The sequence below is a fragment of the Heterodontus francisci genome, chromosome 19 (assembly GCF_036365525.1).
Source record: "Heterodontus francisci isolate sHetFra1 chromosome 19, sHetFra1.hap1, whole genome shotgun sequence".
NCBI lineage: Eukaryota > Metazoa > Chordata > Chondrichthyes > Heterodontiformes > Heterodontidae > Heterodontus > Heterodontus francisci.
In genome coordinates this window covers 29,682,045-29,697,500 of record NC_090389.1, presented here as the reverse complement: position 1 = coordinate 29,697,500, position 15,456 = coordinate 29,682,045, and the positions used below count along the sequence as shown (strand labels likewise).

General features: G+C 42.9%; 1 protein-coding gene across 1 annotated transcript in view; it reads right to left on the bottom strand.

The window, feature by feature from the left end:
• Positions 1-15,456, bottom strand: part of LOC137380333 (protein NEDD1-like) — a 46,716-nt gene that overhangs the window by 20,949 nt on the left and 10,311 nt on the right. Inside the window, exons 3-4 of the mRNA XM_068052264.1 lie at positions 10,312-10,428; positions 3,741-3,881 (exon numbers count right to left, since the gene is read on the bottom strand). Coding sequence (XP_067908365.1) covers positions 3,741-3,881; positions 10,312-10,428 — 258 coding nt within the window. The remainder of the gene's footprint in view (positions 1-3,740; positions 3,882-10,311; positions 10,429-15,456) is intronic.

The window sequence follows — 15,456 nt, the reverse complement described above, 5'->3', positions numbered from 1 at the left end:
CAAGTTTCCTCTGTTCCAATTGTATCTTTGCTAGCAATACCCGGTTGGAGTCTACCTCGAACCCTGTTTCTGCTTCTTCAGATTCAAGGGAAAAATGGTTGGCCACTAGTCTTAGGAGTTCAGAATTTCTAGCCTTGGCATGGACAGTGATCCCACACTTCTCAGCCATTGTTCTCAACTCTTCCATCGACAGTGTTTTTTTACTTATCCCAAGTGATTTCACCCTGGCTTGGTGAGTTACTGACTTCAGTCGCAGACTTGTTAATATTGTAGCACAGACAACCACAAGAAAACCGGTAATGAAATCTTTTCTCTTTTTTGATTGGGATCAACTTGGCTTTCAACTTCCTCATTGGTCTGTGGGTCAAATGCAGGACGCTAGCCCCAAAATTTGTTACGACCAGGTGAGAAAGGGGTCTAAGGTTTCCCTCAGCCTTTGCCTGGTTTAACCATAACTGAGTTTAATTTTAAAAACAAGGTGTTTTCAGCTCCCCCTCAGTGAATCCTTGTTCACTGCTTACCAATTGTAAGGAAAATAAATCAGACAATTCAAAGCTCCAAGTTGGCCAGCAGGTTAGTCATGTGACTAACCCCTTATCTGGGAACAACCACTCCTGTGGTTTGTGGATTTCAAAGCTCTCGGTGGGGATGGGGGAGGTGGGGGGAGGGTGTAGTGCTGTCTCTTACACCAAGATGTGGATCACCATTGCCAAGACCAATCTCTTAATTGAATCAGTGAGCAGTTCCCATTGTCTTTTCCAAGGCGACTGACTTAGAATGCAATTTTTTTTCAGCCATTGCTGATCTCTTTAAACAAGTCATCTCTCCACTTCAGCAACAGTTTAAAATTAATGCTCGTGTGACAAAAATAATATGCCTCATTCTTGGCAGGTGGAGTTCTTCATGACACTAGGGTACACAAAAATCAATGCAGAAAAAGGGGTCCTGACCGAGAGTACAGCAGATCAGGCTGTCGCTCTGACAGCAGATGTAAGACCAAATACAAAAACCACTGAGTGCAGGAGTTGTGAATAAGATACCTGAGAATTATAGGGAATTCTTGTCGAAAGGAAAAGTAACTCCTTATCCCTCAAGTAAGGCAGGCAAACCTGTCATCATACGTTGGGATACAGGAGCCACCGAAACTATTTTGCTGGGGAAAGGCATAACATTTCCACCAGAGAGTGCACTGAATGCTAAGATTTTAGTGAATTGTAGTGGCGGGGTGTATATACCCGTACCTTTGTATCGGGTGCACCTAGAGAGTGAACTAATGTCAGGAATGATACTGTAGTTGTCCATAGTGTGCCAGTAGACAGAATTGATCTACTGCTGGGGAATGATGGGGCCAGAGCGAAAGTAGTAGCTTCTCCAGTAGTCACAGAAAAACCAAGTGAAGTTAAAGAAACAGAAAAGTTGCAGGAAAAGGTTTCAGGAATTTTTTCTTCAGATGTAGTAACCCAATCAATGGCTAAACAAGTTCCATTGTGGGAGGTAAAACTGGCACCAGATAGTCAAAATATCTGAACCTTTCTTTGGGGGGATTTGGATAATCTGAAGGAAATGTTTAATAAAGCTTCCCTGATCACAGCTCAGCAAGCTGATGCAGAATTAAATAAAGTGGCACAATCAGCTCCAACAGAAGCTGAGGCCAAAGAAGTTCCAGAAGGCCATTATACTAAAAATGGGATTCTGATGAGGAAGTGGAGACCTCCTCACAGACCTGTGGACGAAGAATGGAAGGTAGTTTATCAGATAGTTATACGCCATAGTATTGCCGGGACCTATTAAGGGCAGCACATGAAATTCCTGTAGTGGGACATGTGGGGATCCGGAAGACCAAATCACGTATAAGTCAACCTTTTTACTGGCCAGGTCTTTCCAAGGACGTGGTACAGTTTTGTAAAACCTGCCATAGGTGTCAGATAATGGGGAAACTGCAATGTGTCATAAAACTGACAGCTCTAAAGCCCATACCAGCTATTGGAGAACCATTTAGTAGGGTGTTGGTAGACTGTGTAGGATCTTTAACAAAACCAAAAGTGCAACACCAATATATACTCACCATCAGGGATATGGTTACTCGGTTCCCAGTGGCCATTCCCCGAGAACAATTTCTGCTAAGGCAGTGGTAGAGAAGTTAACCCAATTCTTCACTAAATATGGATTACTGATTGAGATTCAGTCAGATCAAGGTTCCAATTTTGTGTCTAAAATTTTTCAGGAAGTTATGGGTAATTTGGGTATAACAGTTAAAGTCTTCAGCATACCACACACAGACACAAGGGGCTTTAGAAAGGTACCATCAGACCCTCAAAACGATGATCAGGGCATACTGTCGTGAATATCCCCACGATTGGGATAAAGGGCTAGAATTTCTTTTGTTTGTCAACAGGGATTCACCTAATGAGTCTACAGGTTTTAGTCCTTTTGAATTAGTTTATGGATATGAGAAAAGAGGTCCTCTAAAACGAATTAAAGGAAGGTTTTTAGAACAGCGGGATGAATCTTCTGTGCTAGATTATGTAACCGCATTCCGGGAACGGCTCACGAGAGCTTGCAAAGTGGCTCAAGAACATCTTAAAGCCTCCCAAAAAACTATGAAGAAATAGGAAGACAAGCATGCAAAGACCCAAACATTTCTACCAGGGGATGAAGTGTTAGTATTACTACCTTTACAGGGGGAACTATTGAAAGCACAGTACAGTGGTCCGTATAAGGTAAATTATTTGACTGACACCCTAGATCGCCAGTAAAAGAATTGGCTGTGGCATATCAATATATTGAAACAATATGATCACCGGGAGGAGGATAAGGAAGTCCAGGTATGTCAGGTCATAGGGACAGTGAATGATGAAAGGGATAATGAGGATGAGGCAGAAGGAGGCCTAGACAATTCTCAAATTGAACTTCCTGCTATCCTGTTAGCTAATACTGAATTGTTAGGGATATAGGACACTATGCTTTCCTATTTAGATGCAGAATGACAAGACCACCTAATAAGGCTACTCACAGCATTTAAGAGAGCCTGTAGGAATAAGCCAGGATGTACAACCTTAGCCACACATGATGTGGATGTAGGGGAATCCTTTCCTATAAAACAGCATCCTTATCACTTAAGTCCAGAGAAACAGGTCCAGGTAAAAGCAGAAATTCAATCCATGCTAGAAAACCACCTAATTGAACCCAATAAAAGCAGTTGGAGTTCATCAGTGCCTAAGACAGATGGTTCAACCGGACTTTGCATTGACTACAGAAAAGTTAATGAAGTAACAAAGGCAGACTCCTACCCAATATCTCACTTGGAAAACTGTATTGCAATGTTACAAATCTTACAAAATAGATTTGTTAAAGGGATACTGGCAAGTTCCTTTAACACGCCGAGCTAAAGAAATATTGGTCTTTGTCACACCGGATGGTCTTTTCCAGTGCTGAGTGATGTCATTCATTCCAAGTCATTCATTCAATGCTTGAGTTTGATATTGGAGTGAAGTGCATCATTAAACCTGCAGACCATGCTTTGGATCCAGGTACCTAGGCTACCTGGCAAGACCAACAGATGTAGACTGTAAAAGGGAAATTTTCTTCTTTGGAAAAAAATTACAGTATAAAAAGTTGCCTAAAAAGTGTGGAAACTATTTTGTGAACTAGAATAGTTAGCAAGTGCCAACATAAAAAACTAAAATCACAAACATTCCAAGTGTCAGAGCTCCTTCGTGTGGTCATTGCAGGCACTGTACCTGTTGACTGCAACAGCAAAATGTGGTGGGATCTTCATCAGTATGCATGCTGTGTAGAATAATCTCACCACTCAGAGACCCTGAGAGAATGCACTGGTCATCCCAATCACTGGTTAGACAAGTCACTATGTCCTTGTGACCCTGCACAGAAAAAGATAAAACAGATAAAACATCCTGCTACTTTCTGATGATGTCTGGCATTGTTGCACTATCAGATGAAACAAAAAACCCTCAACACAGAAACATGTTGCTAGCAGTATGGAGAGTTCTGAATAAATGTGCACACAACCTAAAGTTCAATGGTTAAAACACAAAAAGTTAATCACCACCAGACATTAAGCACACTCACTCAAATTCAGGTTCAGAAACTCTTCCCAGTCAAAAACTTTTAGGCAATTTTAAAGGTTGACACAGAAAGATGTGGAGTAGGAGGACACAGCTTTGTATTCAGTCAGTATAGATCATTTAAACTCCTACACTGACCCATTAAAGCTATAGCAATATTCCCCAATGTGTCAGATAAGACAACCTTCCCTTCAACACAAGGTCCAAAATGGGGATGTTAGATAATGATTGCACAGTGTTCAGTATCATTTACAACTCCTCAGATACTGAAGCAGTCCATAGACAACATTCAGGCTTGGGCTGATAAGTGGCAAGTAGCATTCGTACCTCTCATGTGCCAGGCAATGATCAATACCAACAGAAGGGAATCTAACCATCTCTCCCTGATATTCAACAGCATTACCATCCCTGAAATTCTCCACCATCAACATCCTGAGGGGTTACCATTGTCATGCAGGCCCCCACCTGCCTAAAATGAGGCATATTAATTTCACCACATGGACATTAAATTTCAAATTGTTGCTGAGAAGAGAAGGCCTGTTACAAGGACTGCTTGGCTGGAAAAAAAGACATTTGCATATTAACAGACAATGCTTGGAAAGGACAAAAAGGACCATTCCTTGACATACAATACACAGAGCTAAGACATGGTCAGACCAGTTTAGTCAGAAGACTAAACATGCCTGGCAACCTGTTTTCTGAATTGTGCAGTTTGAACTGAAAGCCTGCAGAAAGCAGAATGCTCCTGGACTGAAGCAGACATCCTCTCTGCCTGCTCCGATCTCTCTCTCTCGGAACTCCAAAACCCACTGAAGACAGATGAACCCCAAGAGAGAAAAGTCTCCTACAGCAAACAAGGTTCAAGAAGAATAGTGGGCCCCAACGAAAAGCAAGATCTACCTACAATCAAGGGCTCTACAGCAAGCTCGAAGCACAGTAACAAACACCATCTTCAGATATTGTCTCAAATTTTTCCACCTTATTATTTTTTCTGTTTTCTTTCTGTCCCTATCTGCATGTATCGCGGATGCATGCTAGCGTGGGGCACGGCATGCATCCGTAGCGTTAAACTCTAATTCAGATAATAAATTTCAACTTTTCTTCTTTAAACTTAAGAAAGCCTGTTTGTGCTGGCTTTTTTGTCTTATAATTGGAAAGCGGTGACAAGGATTCACCAAGGAGGAGCTAAAAACAGTGCATTTAATATTTAAACCCTGTTACAGTAAGACCAGGTGAAGGTTAAAAGGGAATCCTAGACCTCTTTCTCACCTGGTTGTAACACCATAGAGCAGAAACTGAACTGGACCAACCATATAAATACTGTGGCTACAAAAGTGGTCTGAGGCTGGGAATTCTGCGGTGAGTAACTCATCTCCTAACTCCTCAAAAGCCTATCCACCATCTACAAGGTACCAAATCCGGAGTGTAATGGAATACGCTCTACTTGCCTGGATGAGTGCAGCTCCAACAACACTCAAGAAGCTTGGTCGGCACTCCATTCATCACATTAAACATTCACTCCCCCCACCGATACACAGTGGCAGCAGTTCACCATCTACAAGATGCACTGCAGCAACTCGCCAAAGCTCCTTTAACAGCACCTGCCAAATCTGTGACCTCTGCCATCTAGAAGGACAAGGGCAGCAGGTATATAGAAACACCACCACCTGCAAGTTCCCCATCTAAACCACACACCATTCTCAAGTGGAACTATATCGTCATAACTTCATTGTCGCTGGGTCAAATTCCTGGAACTTACGCCCTAACAGTGCGGGTGTACCTATACTACATGGATTGTAGCAATTCAAGGTGGCTCATCATCGCCCTCTCAAGGTCAAGTAAGGACAGACAATAAATGCTGGACTTCAAGGTTTTAAAAAAGCTTTCAATTTCTATCCCAGCTCTTCTGAATGCTCTGCTCGAATAGGTTGTCAAACCTCATATTGTTAAGGGCAAACATGTGTCCTGAATACCAGAGACATTTAAGGCACACAACAAATCACATGAAGAACAGGAGATGGTGTTGCACTAATAATAAGGGATGGGATCAGTACATTAGGAAAGGAGGATCTCAGATCAGAAGAAGAAAATGTGCAATTTGTTTGGACGGAGCTAAGAAACAGCAAACATTGGTAGGAGTTCTTTACTGGCCACCAAACACTAATGAGAGTGTGGTGCATGGTTTTAATCAGGACATTAGAGAAGCATGTAGCATGGGTAATACAGTAATTATGGGTGATTTCAATCTGCACACAGACTGGGTAAACCTAATGAGCACTAATGCTTTGGAGGATGGGTTTCTGGAGAGTGTTAGGGATGGTTTTTTCGAGCAGTATGTTCAGGAACCTACGAGAGAACAGGCTAATTAGATCTAGTATTATGTAAAGAGAAAGGGCTAATTAATAATCGTAAAAGAACCTTTAGGGATGAGTGACCATAATATGATAGAATTTTACATTATGTTTGAAAGCGAGGTAGTTCAATCTGAAGTCAGTGTTAAATGGATGAGGTAATCGATAAAGAAAGGGAGAACAGAATATGAATGTAAACTAGCAAAAAACATAAAAGCTTCTACAGTTACATAAAAAGGAAACGTTTGGCTAAGACTAATGTGGGTCCATTACAGGCAGGAGAATAGATAAGTGACAGAGAAGCTAAATGATTACTTTGTGTCTGTCTTCACTGAGGAAGATACAAAAAATCTCCTAGAATTAGAGATCCAAGGGATTAGGGAGAATGAGTATTTGAAGGAAATTAGTATTAATAAGAAGGTTTTATTGGAGAAATTAATGGGGTCGAAGGCTGATAAGTCCCCAGAACCTGATATTCTACATTCCAGAGTGTTGAACGAGGTAGCTATGGAGATAACGGATGCATTGATGATCATCTTCCAAACTTCTGGAGATTCTGGAACGGTTCCTGCAGATTGGAAGGTAGCAAATGTCACCCCATTATTTAAGGGAGGGAAAGAGAAAACAGGGAACTACAGATCTGTTAGCATTACATCAGTAGTAGGGAAAATGTTAGAAAATATTCTAAAGGAGGTGATAAATGGGCACTTGGATAATAATGATCTGATTGGGAATAGTCAATATGGATTTATGAATGGGAAATCATGTTTGACTAACCTGTTGGAGTTTTTTTGAGGAGGCTACTGACAGAATTGATAAAGTGGAATTGGTGGACATAGTATACTTGGATTTTCAGAAGGCTCTTGATAAAGTCCCCCACAGGTGGTTGGTTAGCAAAATTAAAGCACATGGGATAGGAGGTAATATGCTGGCATGGATTAAGGATTGGTTAACAGGCAGAAAGCAGAGAGTAGAAATAAACGAGTCATTCTCGCATTGGCAGGCTGTGACTAGTGGGGTACCACAAGGATCAGTACTTGGGCCCCAGCTGTTCACAATATATAATCAATAGTTTGGATGTGGGGACCAAATGTAATATTTCCAAGTTTGCAAATGATAAAAAAAAAACGAGGTGGGAGTGTCTGGTGTAAGGAAGATGCAAAGCAGCTTCAACGGGATTTGGACAGACTTAGGTGAGTGAGCAAGAATGTGGCAGATAGAACATAATGTGGAAAATGTGAGGTTATCCACTTTGGTAAGAGGAATAGGCGTGCAGAGTATATCTTAAATGGTAAGCGATTAGAAAGTAGAGAGTAGAATCAGGAGCAAGTGGCTGGAGAGTGGGGGGGGGGGGGGGGGGGGAAGAAGAGCTGGAAGCAAATCAAACGAGGTGAGGGGAGAGGACGAGAGGTGGGGTAGGGAAGCAGTGGCGAGGTCTGGAGCAAGCGGCTGAGGGAGGGGGGCAAAATGGCGAGGCTATAGCGAGTGTGAATTGGGAGAATGGGAGATTGCGGTGGAGGGGGGTGGGCAGAAATTTCCTCCATAATCTTCAGTGCATATGTTGACTTTACCGACCATAGAAAGTTGCTTTACATTCCAAATTTCAATGGCAGTATCATACCAGAATTGTGTCTTGTTTTTCTGTGACGAATTAAGCAGTGCCATCTTTAATCCAAGCAGCTGCCTGAACATCACAGATTGATGTTTCAGTGGAGGAGGCTGCATTTGCACATGTGCTAGTAGTGGGCCATCTAGTGGTTGCGTTGTTAGCAAACGCAGCCATCTTTTATATATACGTGAGCAGACAAGCAAGACCTCAGTTTAACATCTCATCCAAAAAGATGCCATCGCAGTACTGTATGGAACTACTGGCTGAGAATATATGCAGAAGTTCATTGTGGGGCTTGAAATTTCAATCTTTCAACTAAGAGGAAAGCTGACGATTGAACTGTGTTACCATCCTTAAGTTTATTGACCAACAACTATTGAGACAGAAATTAAAGTAGCAGGCCACCTGCTACAAAAACAAATAAAAACAAGAAATGCTGGAAATACTCAGGTCTAGCAGCATCTGTGGAGAGATAAGCAGAGCTAACATTTCAGGTCAGTGACCCTTCATCAGAACTGGCAGAAGCTAGAAATGTAATAGGTTTTAAGCAACTAAAGCGGGGGTGGTCAAGAGACAACCAAAGATGTGTTGATAGGACAAAGTCACAGAGAATAACTGACCAGAAGGGCACGGAGCAAAGGCAAACGGTATGTTAATGGTGTGCTGAAAGACAAAGCGTTAGTACAGAGAGGGTGTTAATTGACAGAAAAATAGACCAGCCTGGCCCAAAGCACAAACATGAAAAAAAAGCAATGGGTCGTCACATGGTAAAAAAAAAAATGAAACACAATAAAAAAATAAAAAAATAGCTAAAAATAAAAAGGGGGCCCTGTCATGCTCTGAAATTATTGACCTCTATGTTCAGTCCGGCAGGCTGTAGTATGCCTAATCGGTAAATGAGATGATGTTCCTCGAGCTTGCATTGCTGTTCACTGGAACACTGCAGCAAGGCCAGAACAGAGATGTGGGGATGAGAGCAGGGGGGTGTGTTGAAATGGCCAGCAACCAGAAGCTCAGGGTTATGCTTTCGGACTAAGTGGAGGTGGTGCACAAAGCAGTCACCCAATCTGCGTTTGGTCTCTCCAGTGTAGAGGAGACCGCATTGTGAGCGGTGAATACAGTATACTAAATTGAAAGCAGTACAAGTAAATCGTTGCTTCTCCTGAAAGGAGTGTTTGGGGCCTTGGATAGTGAGGAGAGAGGAGGTAAATGGGCAGGTATTACACCTCCTGTGATTGCATGGGAAGGGGACTAGGTGTTGGCAGTAATGGAGGAGTGGACCAGGGTGTCGCGCAGGGAACGATCCCATCGGATTGCTGACAGGGGAGGGGAGGAGAAGATATGATATGGCTGGTAGTGGCATCACGCTGGATGTGGTGGAAATGACAGGACGATCCTTTGGATGCGGAGGCTGATGGGGTGGAAAGTGAGGACGAGGGGAACCCTGTCGTGGTTGTGGGAGGGAGGGGGAAGGGGTGAGGGTAGAAGTGTGGGAAATGGGACGGACATGGTTGAGGACCCTCTCAATCACAGTGGGGGGGGGAGAAATCAATGAAGGGTCATTGACCTGAAACATTGTTACCTCTTGCCCAACCCCACTTTATTTGCTTAAAACCCATTACATTTCTGGCTCTGCCAGCTCTGAAGGATCACTGATCTGAAATGTTAACTCTGCTTCTCTCATCACAGATGCTGCCAGACCTGCTGAGTATTTCCAGCATTTCTTGTTTTTATTTCAGATTTTCAGCATCTACAGTATTTTGCTTTTGTGTTACAAAAACGAGTTTTGTAGGTGCTCAGGACTGCCCAACTTAGGCAGCAAATCATTACTTTTTAAAAAGTAGACTTAGTTGGTTATTGACTAAATAGCTTCATAGGCTATTTACAGGGTTAGTGAACTTCTTTCTGGAATCAGGAGTGTATTTCCACATTTAGTGAACCTCATCTCTCACTTGCTCTATACTTGATCAAATCCTAACATAGCAATAGATGTCACCAGCTTCAACAACTTTTTCCTTAATCTGAAGAAAATTCCTTATATTGCATGCTAGAGAATGCCTTTTTTTATGATTTAAATAAATACACCATAATATCAATCCCAATAGATATTGCTTTTCCAAAGACTGGAAGTACTACAACACATTAAAAGGACCAGTATCAACCATAGGGTGGAGACTTCATCTGCTACACTCCGCTGCTTCAATAGATTACAAACCAAGATAAAAGGTGTCCCCAAAAATCCCAGCAAGTTACCCAGACGACATACCTTGTAAGATTTATGTAGTTTCTTGGTTTTCAAGTCCCACGTATTGACAGTGCAATCGGTTCCTCCACTCAGAATCAAATTCAATGTTGAACTCATCGAGACACATGTCTGTCCTCTCTTTACAGAATGGAATGCATACATTAAAAGTTAGAAGGAATGGTTAATATTTATAAAATATCAATAATTAGCATTCTTTGTATGTTTTAATAGAACAGGCAATTTAAAAGATGATTTTTAAAAAGGGGTCGAGGGGAAGGGGAAAATTGGCAGAAAAGGGTTAATGAGAAAATGGCACCAGGCAATCACAAAATACATTGAAGGAGGAATAAAAGAGTACGTAGATTGTTACGACCAGGTGAGAAAGGTGTCTAGGGGTCCCTCTCAGCCTTCACCTGGTCTTACCGTAACAGGGTTTAATTTTAAAAACACCATGTTTTTAGCTCCCCCTTGATGAATCCTTGTTCACCGCTTTCCAATTATAAGGCAAACAAACCTGCACAAACAGGCTTTCTTTAGTTTCAACTTTTTTTTAAACCTAACTTAAACTCTAATTCGGTTGACGCCTACTGTCACACATCGCACCCAGTCCAGGAGAAACAATCCGTTCAAACTCTCTGTGGCTAGTTCAAAAAAACCCTTGAATAGCCAGTTAGTCATGTAACCAGCTGGTCCAACCAGTCTTGGACCCTGTGGATTGCATCACCCCAGCAGGCCCTGGAATGCACTTCCCCAGTGATCAACATCCATTGTGGGTTTAATGAGTCAGGGAATGGTCCTTTGTCTACACAAACACAGCCTGTTAATATGCAAAGGTTTTTTCCAGTCACGGCTGATCTGTTCAACAAGCCATTTCCTCGCTCCAGCAACAACTCAAAATCATTGATCATATGACAAAACCAGTGTGCCTCATTCTTAGCAGGTGGGAGCCTGCATGACAGATAAAAGATTAAATACAAATGATTTAGGAAGAACATAGAATGATATGCTACAGGAGGTGGCTATTTGGTCCATCGTGCCTGCACTGGCTCTTTAAAAGAGCTATTCAATTAATCCCACACTCTGCTCTTCCCACATAGCCCTGTAAATGTTTTCTCTTCGAGAGCAGATGGATGGTTTTTTAAATTTTAAAAGCACATATAGTATGTATAGGCTGAAGAATGTATTACCAGACATAGCAATTGAAGCAGAGACAACATTTAGCAGATTAGATAGGTGACTGAAGGAAGGAGGAATAAAGGGAAGTGGGAGCAGAAGCTCATGGAATAAGGATGCCTGGTCATGGAGAAAAAACATCAACATGGACTGGTTGGGTGAAATATCTTATCTCCCCGTTGTGATTTTTACTTAATTCTATCGAGGCTCGCCAAGTTTGGTGACTATAGTCTGCCCAAGTACCTATTAAATATTACACCAGGTCATGTTTAGAAACCATGCTAAAGATTTCTGCGGTAGAACACAAGAAGATAGCACAAACATTTTTAAATACATTATCCAGTTCCCAAACATTAAGTATGGAATCTGAATCGGTTTCGGGGCACAAAGTTTGTAGGCTACCTTCCTAAAAGTAAAATAATAATTTTTTTTTAGCAATATTTGACAAATAGAGTTAACAGATAGGCAGAGAGCACCCAGAGGACAAGGTATCCATTGGCAGATGAAGGCATTTAAGGAAGTTGGTCTCATCATCACACCTATTCTTAGGGATTCACTGGAAACAGGAATAGTGACAGAAAATTGGACTAACATAAGGGCAATTTATTAAACACATATGTTATTGTGTTGGTAATGAAGATTACACTAGGAATGACAAACCAGCAAGCACATCCATTAGTAGTGAAACATTAGAGGATACTTTGAAGGATGGAATAATGAAGCACATGGACAGAATGGATTAAGAGGAAGTTCGCTTGGAGTTATGGGAGGGAGATCATGTATAACAGCAATGGGATTTCTTGCAGAGAATAACCAATTATGAAAAATGGGAATCCAGCATACATTTAGATTTTCGCAGAATTTCACAGTCAACTGGTCCCCAAGAATGGAAGGGTTAAAAAGGTGGGGGTAGATTCTAAATTTAACTAAATTTGGCTCAATGAAAAGCAATTAGCAGCAGTACAAGGAACTGCACAAGAATGGAAGATAACAAGTTGGTGGTACCTCAGCAATTGGTGCTAGGATCACTAATGCTGGCATTACATATAAAATGATTTGCAGTGGGAAAAAAAAACTCAAGAAAGTTTGTATTCACACAGCAGCTCACACTTACAGGACTTCCTGAAAAACTTTGCAATCAACGAGTTACTTTGAAAATAGTCATAAATGTAGGAAAGTCATTATGTAGGAAAACACAGCAGCCAAATTGCTTACAGCAAGATCCCACAACAGTAAAAGGCCAATTAATCTGCTTGTTTTGATAATTGAGGGAGGAATGTTGAACACCAAGAAAACTCCTTACTCAACTTCAACTAGCATCACAAGATCTTTTGTGTCTATCCAGACTGATGCACTCCTGGTTCAAACACCCAATTCAGAAGATGGCATGATAGTTCAGTGAAGTGCTGCATGATCAGCCTAGATTACACATTAAATTCCATATTGGGGATAAACTCTCAAGATTCCGACAGAGTGGAGAGTGCTACCAATGACAAAGTTGATACAGAGAGCAGAGGACATAATGCAGGAGTGGGATATGACATAATAGTGGATAGTTCACTGAAACTTTCAACAGTGTATGACAGCAGTAAAAAGGCAAACAATATTGGAATGTACAAGCAAAAAGATACAGCAAAAGTCCCAGGACAATAGTAAGAGCTTGCATTTATAAAAATTACATCTCAGAGCACTGGAAAGGGTTTCACTTATAATTAAAATCATTTTAAAGGGCAGTCACTGTTAAGAGAGCTGAGTCTTCAACAGGTTAGAGTTATTGAAGGTTGGAAGATAGGAGGGCATCAAAGAGTAACTGAGTTGAGGTAAGAAAGCACTTGGAAAACAGATTTGAAATCAATAGAAGTGAGATAAATGCCGAGGCTGCCACTGTGAACAGAAGAGAGACAAGGAGAACATAGATCCAGTGCCAGAAAACGTTCAACAACCTCATTTTCTGACAAGGCAAGTGTGACCCCCATCCCTCCGAACAAGTCTCAGAGCTTGCACCCTCCAGTAGCCACAACACCTGAGTCGTCTTGGGGTTCATGCTGCTCCTGAACATTGGAGGGGTGTGCGCTCAGGGCGATTAATGACCCCTCAGAATGGCTCACAGCCAGAGAGCTGCTGAGGACTGTACCTCTAAGACACGTAGATCACAATGGATAGGGGCAGATGACATTGGTCCCACAAGGACAGCAGTGCCGTTTTTCACTATCTTTTGTCCTTGCAGGAGAAATGCACGCCCACTGCGAGGGAGGGGGTCAAGATGGGAGAAGGTGTGTCCTTCCTCTATAAAATAACTTCCACAGAGCAAACAACTTTGGCGTTTAGCCAGGATAGTGGTTGGGGCGAAGGGGTTGAGGGGGGGGGGGGGGGGGGGGGGGCATTCGGGTCTGGCCAAACCAGAGCTCCTGATGCACCTTGAGAGGAAAGTGGTCTGGGGGAGTGCAGTGCACTCCACCCCATCTGATAGCATGTCACGTACTGAGTAACAGTGGGGGAGCCTCAGCACCGCAAACATTTTCTCACTCCTAAGCTAGCTCTCATCATCTCTTCTTGTGTCTCCAGGTACAGACATCCAAGCCAGGGCACCCTCGCTACCTCCACAAAATCACAGCTGCGCAAGGAAGCAGAAGCAGCACCATCATGCTTTATAAGAACACCATCCACCAGCACAGATACACTCACCTTGGTGGGTTCCAGAACATGTGTAGATATAGTGGCACAAGGCAATGATCACGGCACTAGTGTGCAGGGGAAAATCCAGACGCAGAGTGAGCTGTGGTCAGACCCTCGAAGGACGGAGGACAGACACAGCCCTGCTGGACACAGAGTGAGCGAGAGCGACCACTCAGAGTGGATGCAGGAACTGCACATTGGTATCCACAAGATACGCTGGGTAGCGTGAACCAGTCAATGGCACTGATGGCACAGAAATCCTTGGAGGGGATGCCAACATCATCCCAGCTGGTGTCCTCCGCCAGGTATCCACCGCACCCGACAAGAGCGGAGGATGTCATGGAGGGTGAGGGTGCCACCCCTCACAGGGCACCCTCATCAGCTTCCTTGGCTCCTCTGCCTGAGGGACCATCTGTGCAGCAGGGCCAAGTGACAGAGACTGCCCCTGCAATGATGCAGGTACCACAGCCTCTGGAGACATCCCCACATGTAGCTCAACAACGAGGACGACTGTCACATGTATCTCAGTCGCAAGCCAAGATGTGTGAGCAGGCTGCCTCACTTCCTCAGAGGCCACAAGAGTACCACTGTGTAGGAGTGGCTAAGAGCAGAGACCTCTGCATTGTGTGGAACACTAAACAGGTCTTCCTACTGTCTATGTGAACGGATTTCCTCTCTGTACATTTAATAATACATGTTAAGGCATACAATTAGGACTCCTTTTATTGCTGCCATGACATGTGGCATGAGGTGATAAAAGACATAATGGGATCCTCCACGGTGAGGGAAAAGCCTCTAGACAGATGTGCTTCCATCATTGGTGTTAAGTAATTAGAAGTTCCAAGCAGTGTCTTCCATCCATGTGCTAGCACAGATATCTCAGACTCCCTTCCATGCCCTGCCCCTGGGTCAGGTGGGCCCAGTTGAAACTTTCCTGAATCAGATCCCTGGCAGCTGCCAGGAAAGCAAGTGCACACACGGAGGAAACTCTTGTTGTGGTCACAGAACAGTTGAACATTGAGGGAGTGGAAGCTCTTCCGTTGATGAATTTGCCTGGCTGATCACTGGGTGCCTCAATGGTAATATGGGTGTAATCGATGATGCCCTGCAACTGGGGAGATCCAGCAATGGAGTGAAAATTCAGCCCAGTGACAATTCAGCCCAGTGACTTAGTCTTCTGCAGCGTTAAATTGTAGGATGTTTTGACTCTTGCACAGCTTGTGCATGGAGGCAATTATGAGATTGAGTGACACATTGGCAAGGTAAAGCTGCTGGTCCTCATACAGTTGAAACTTAAATTTGAAATCTGTAGTCACT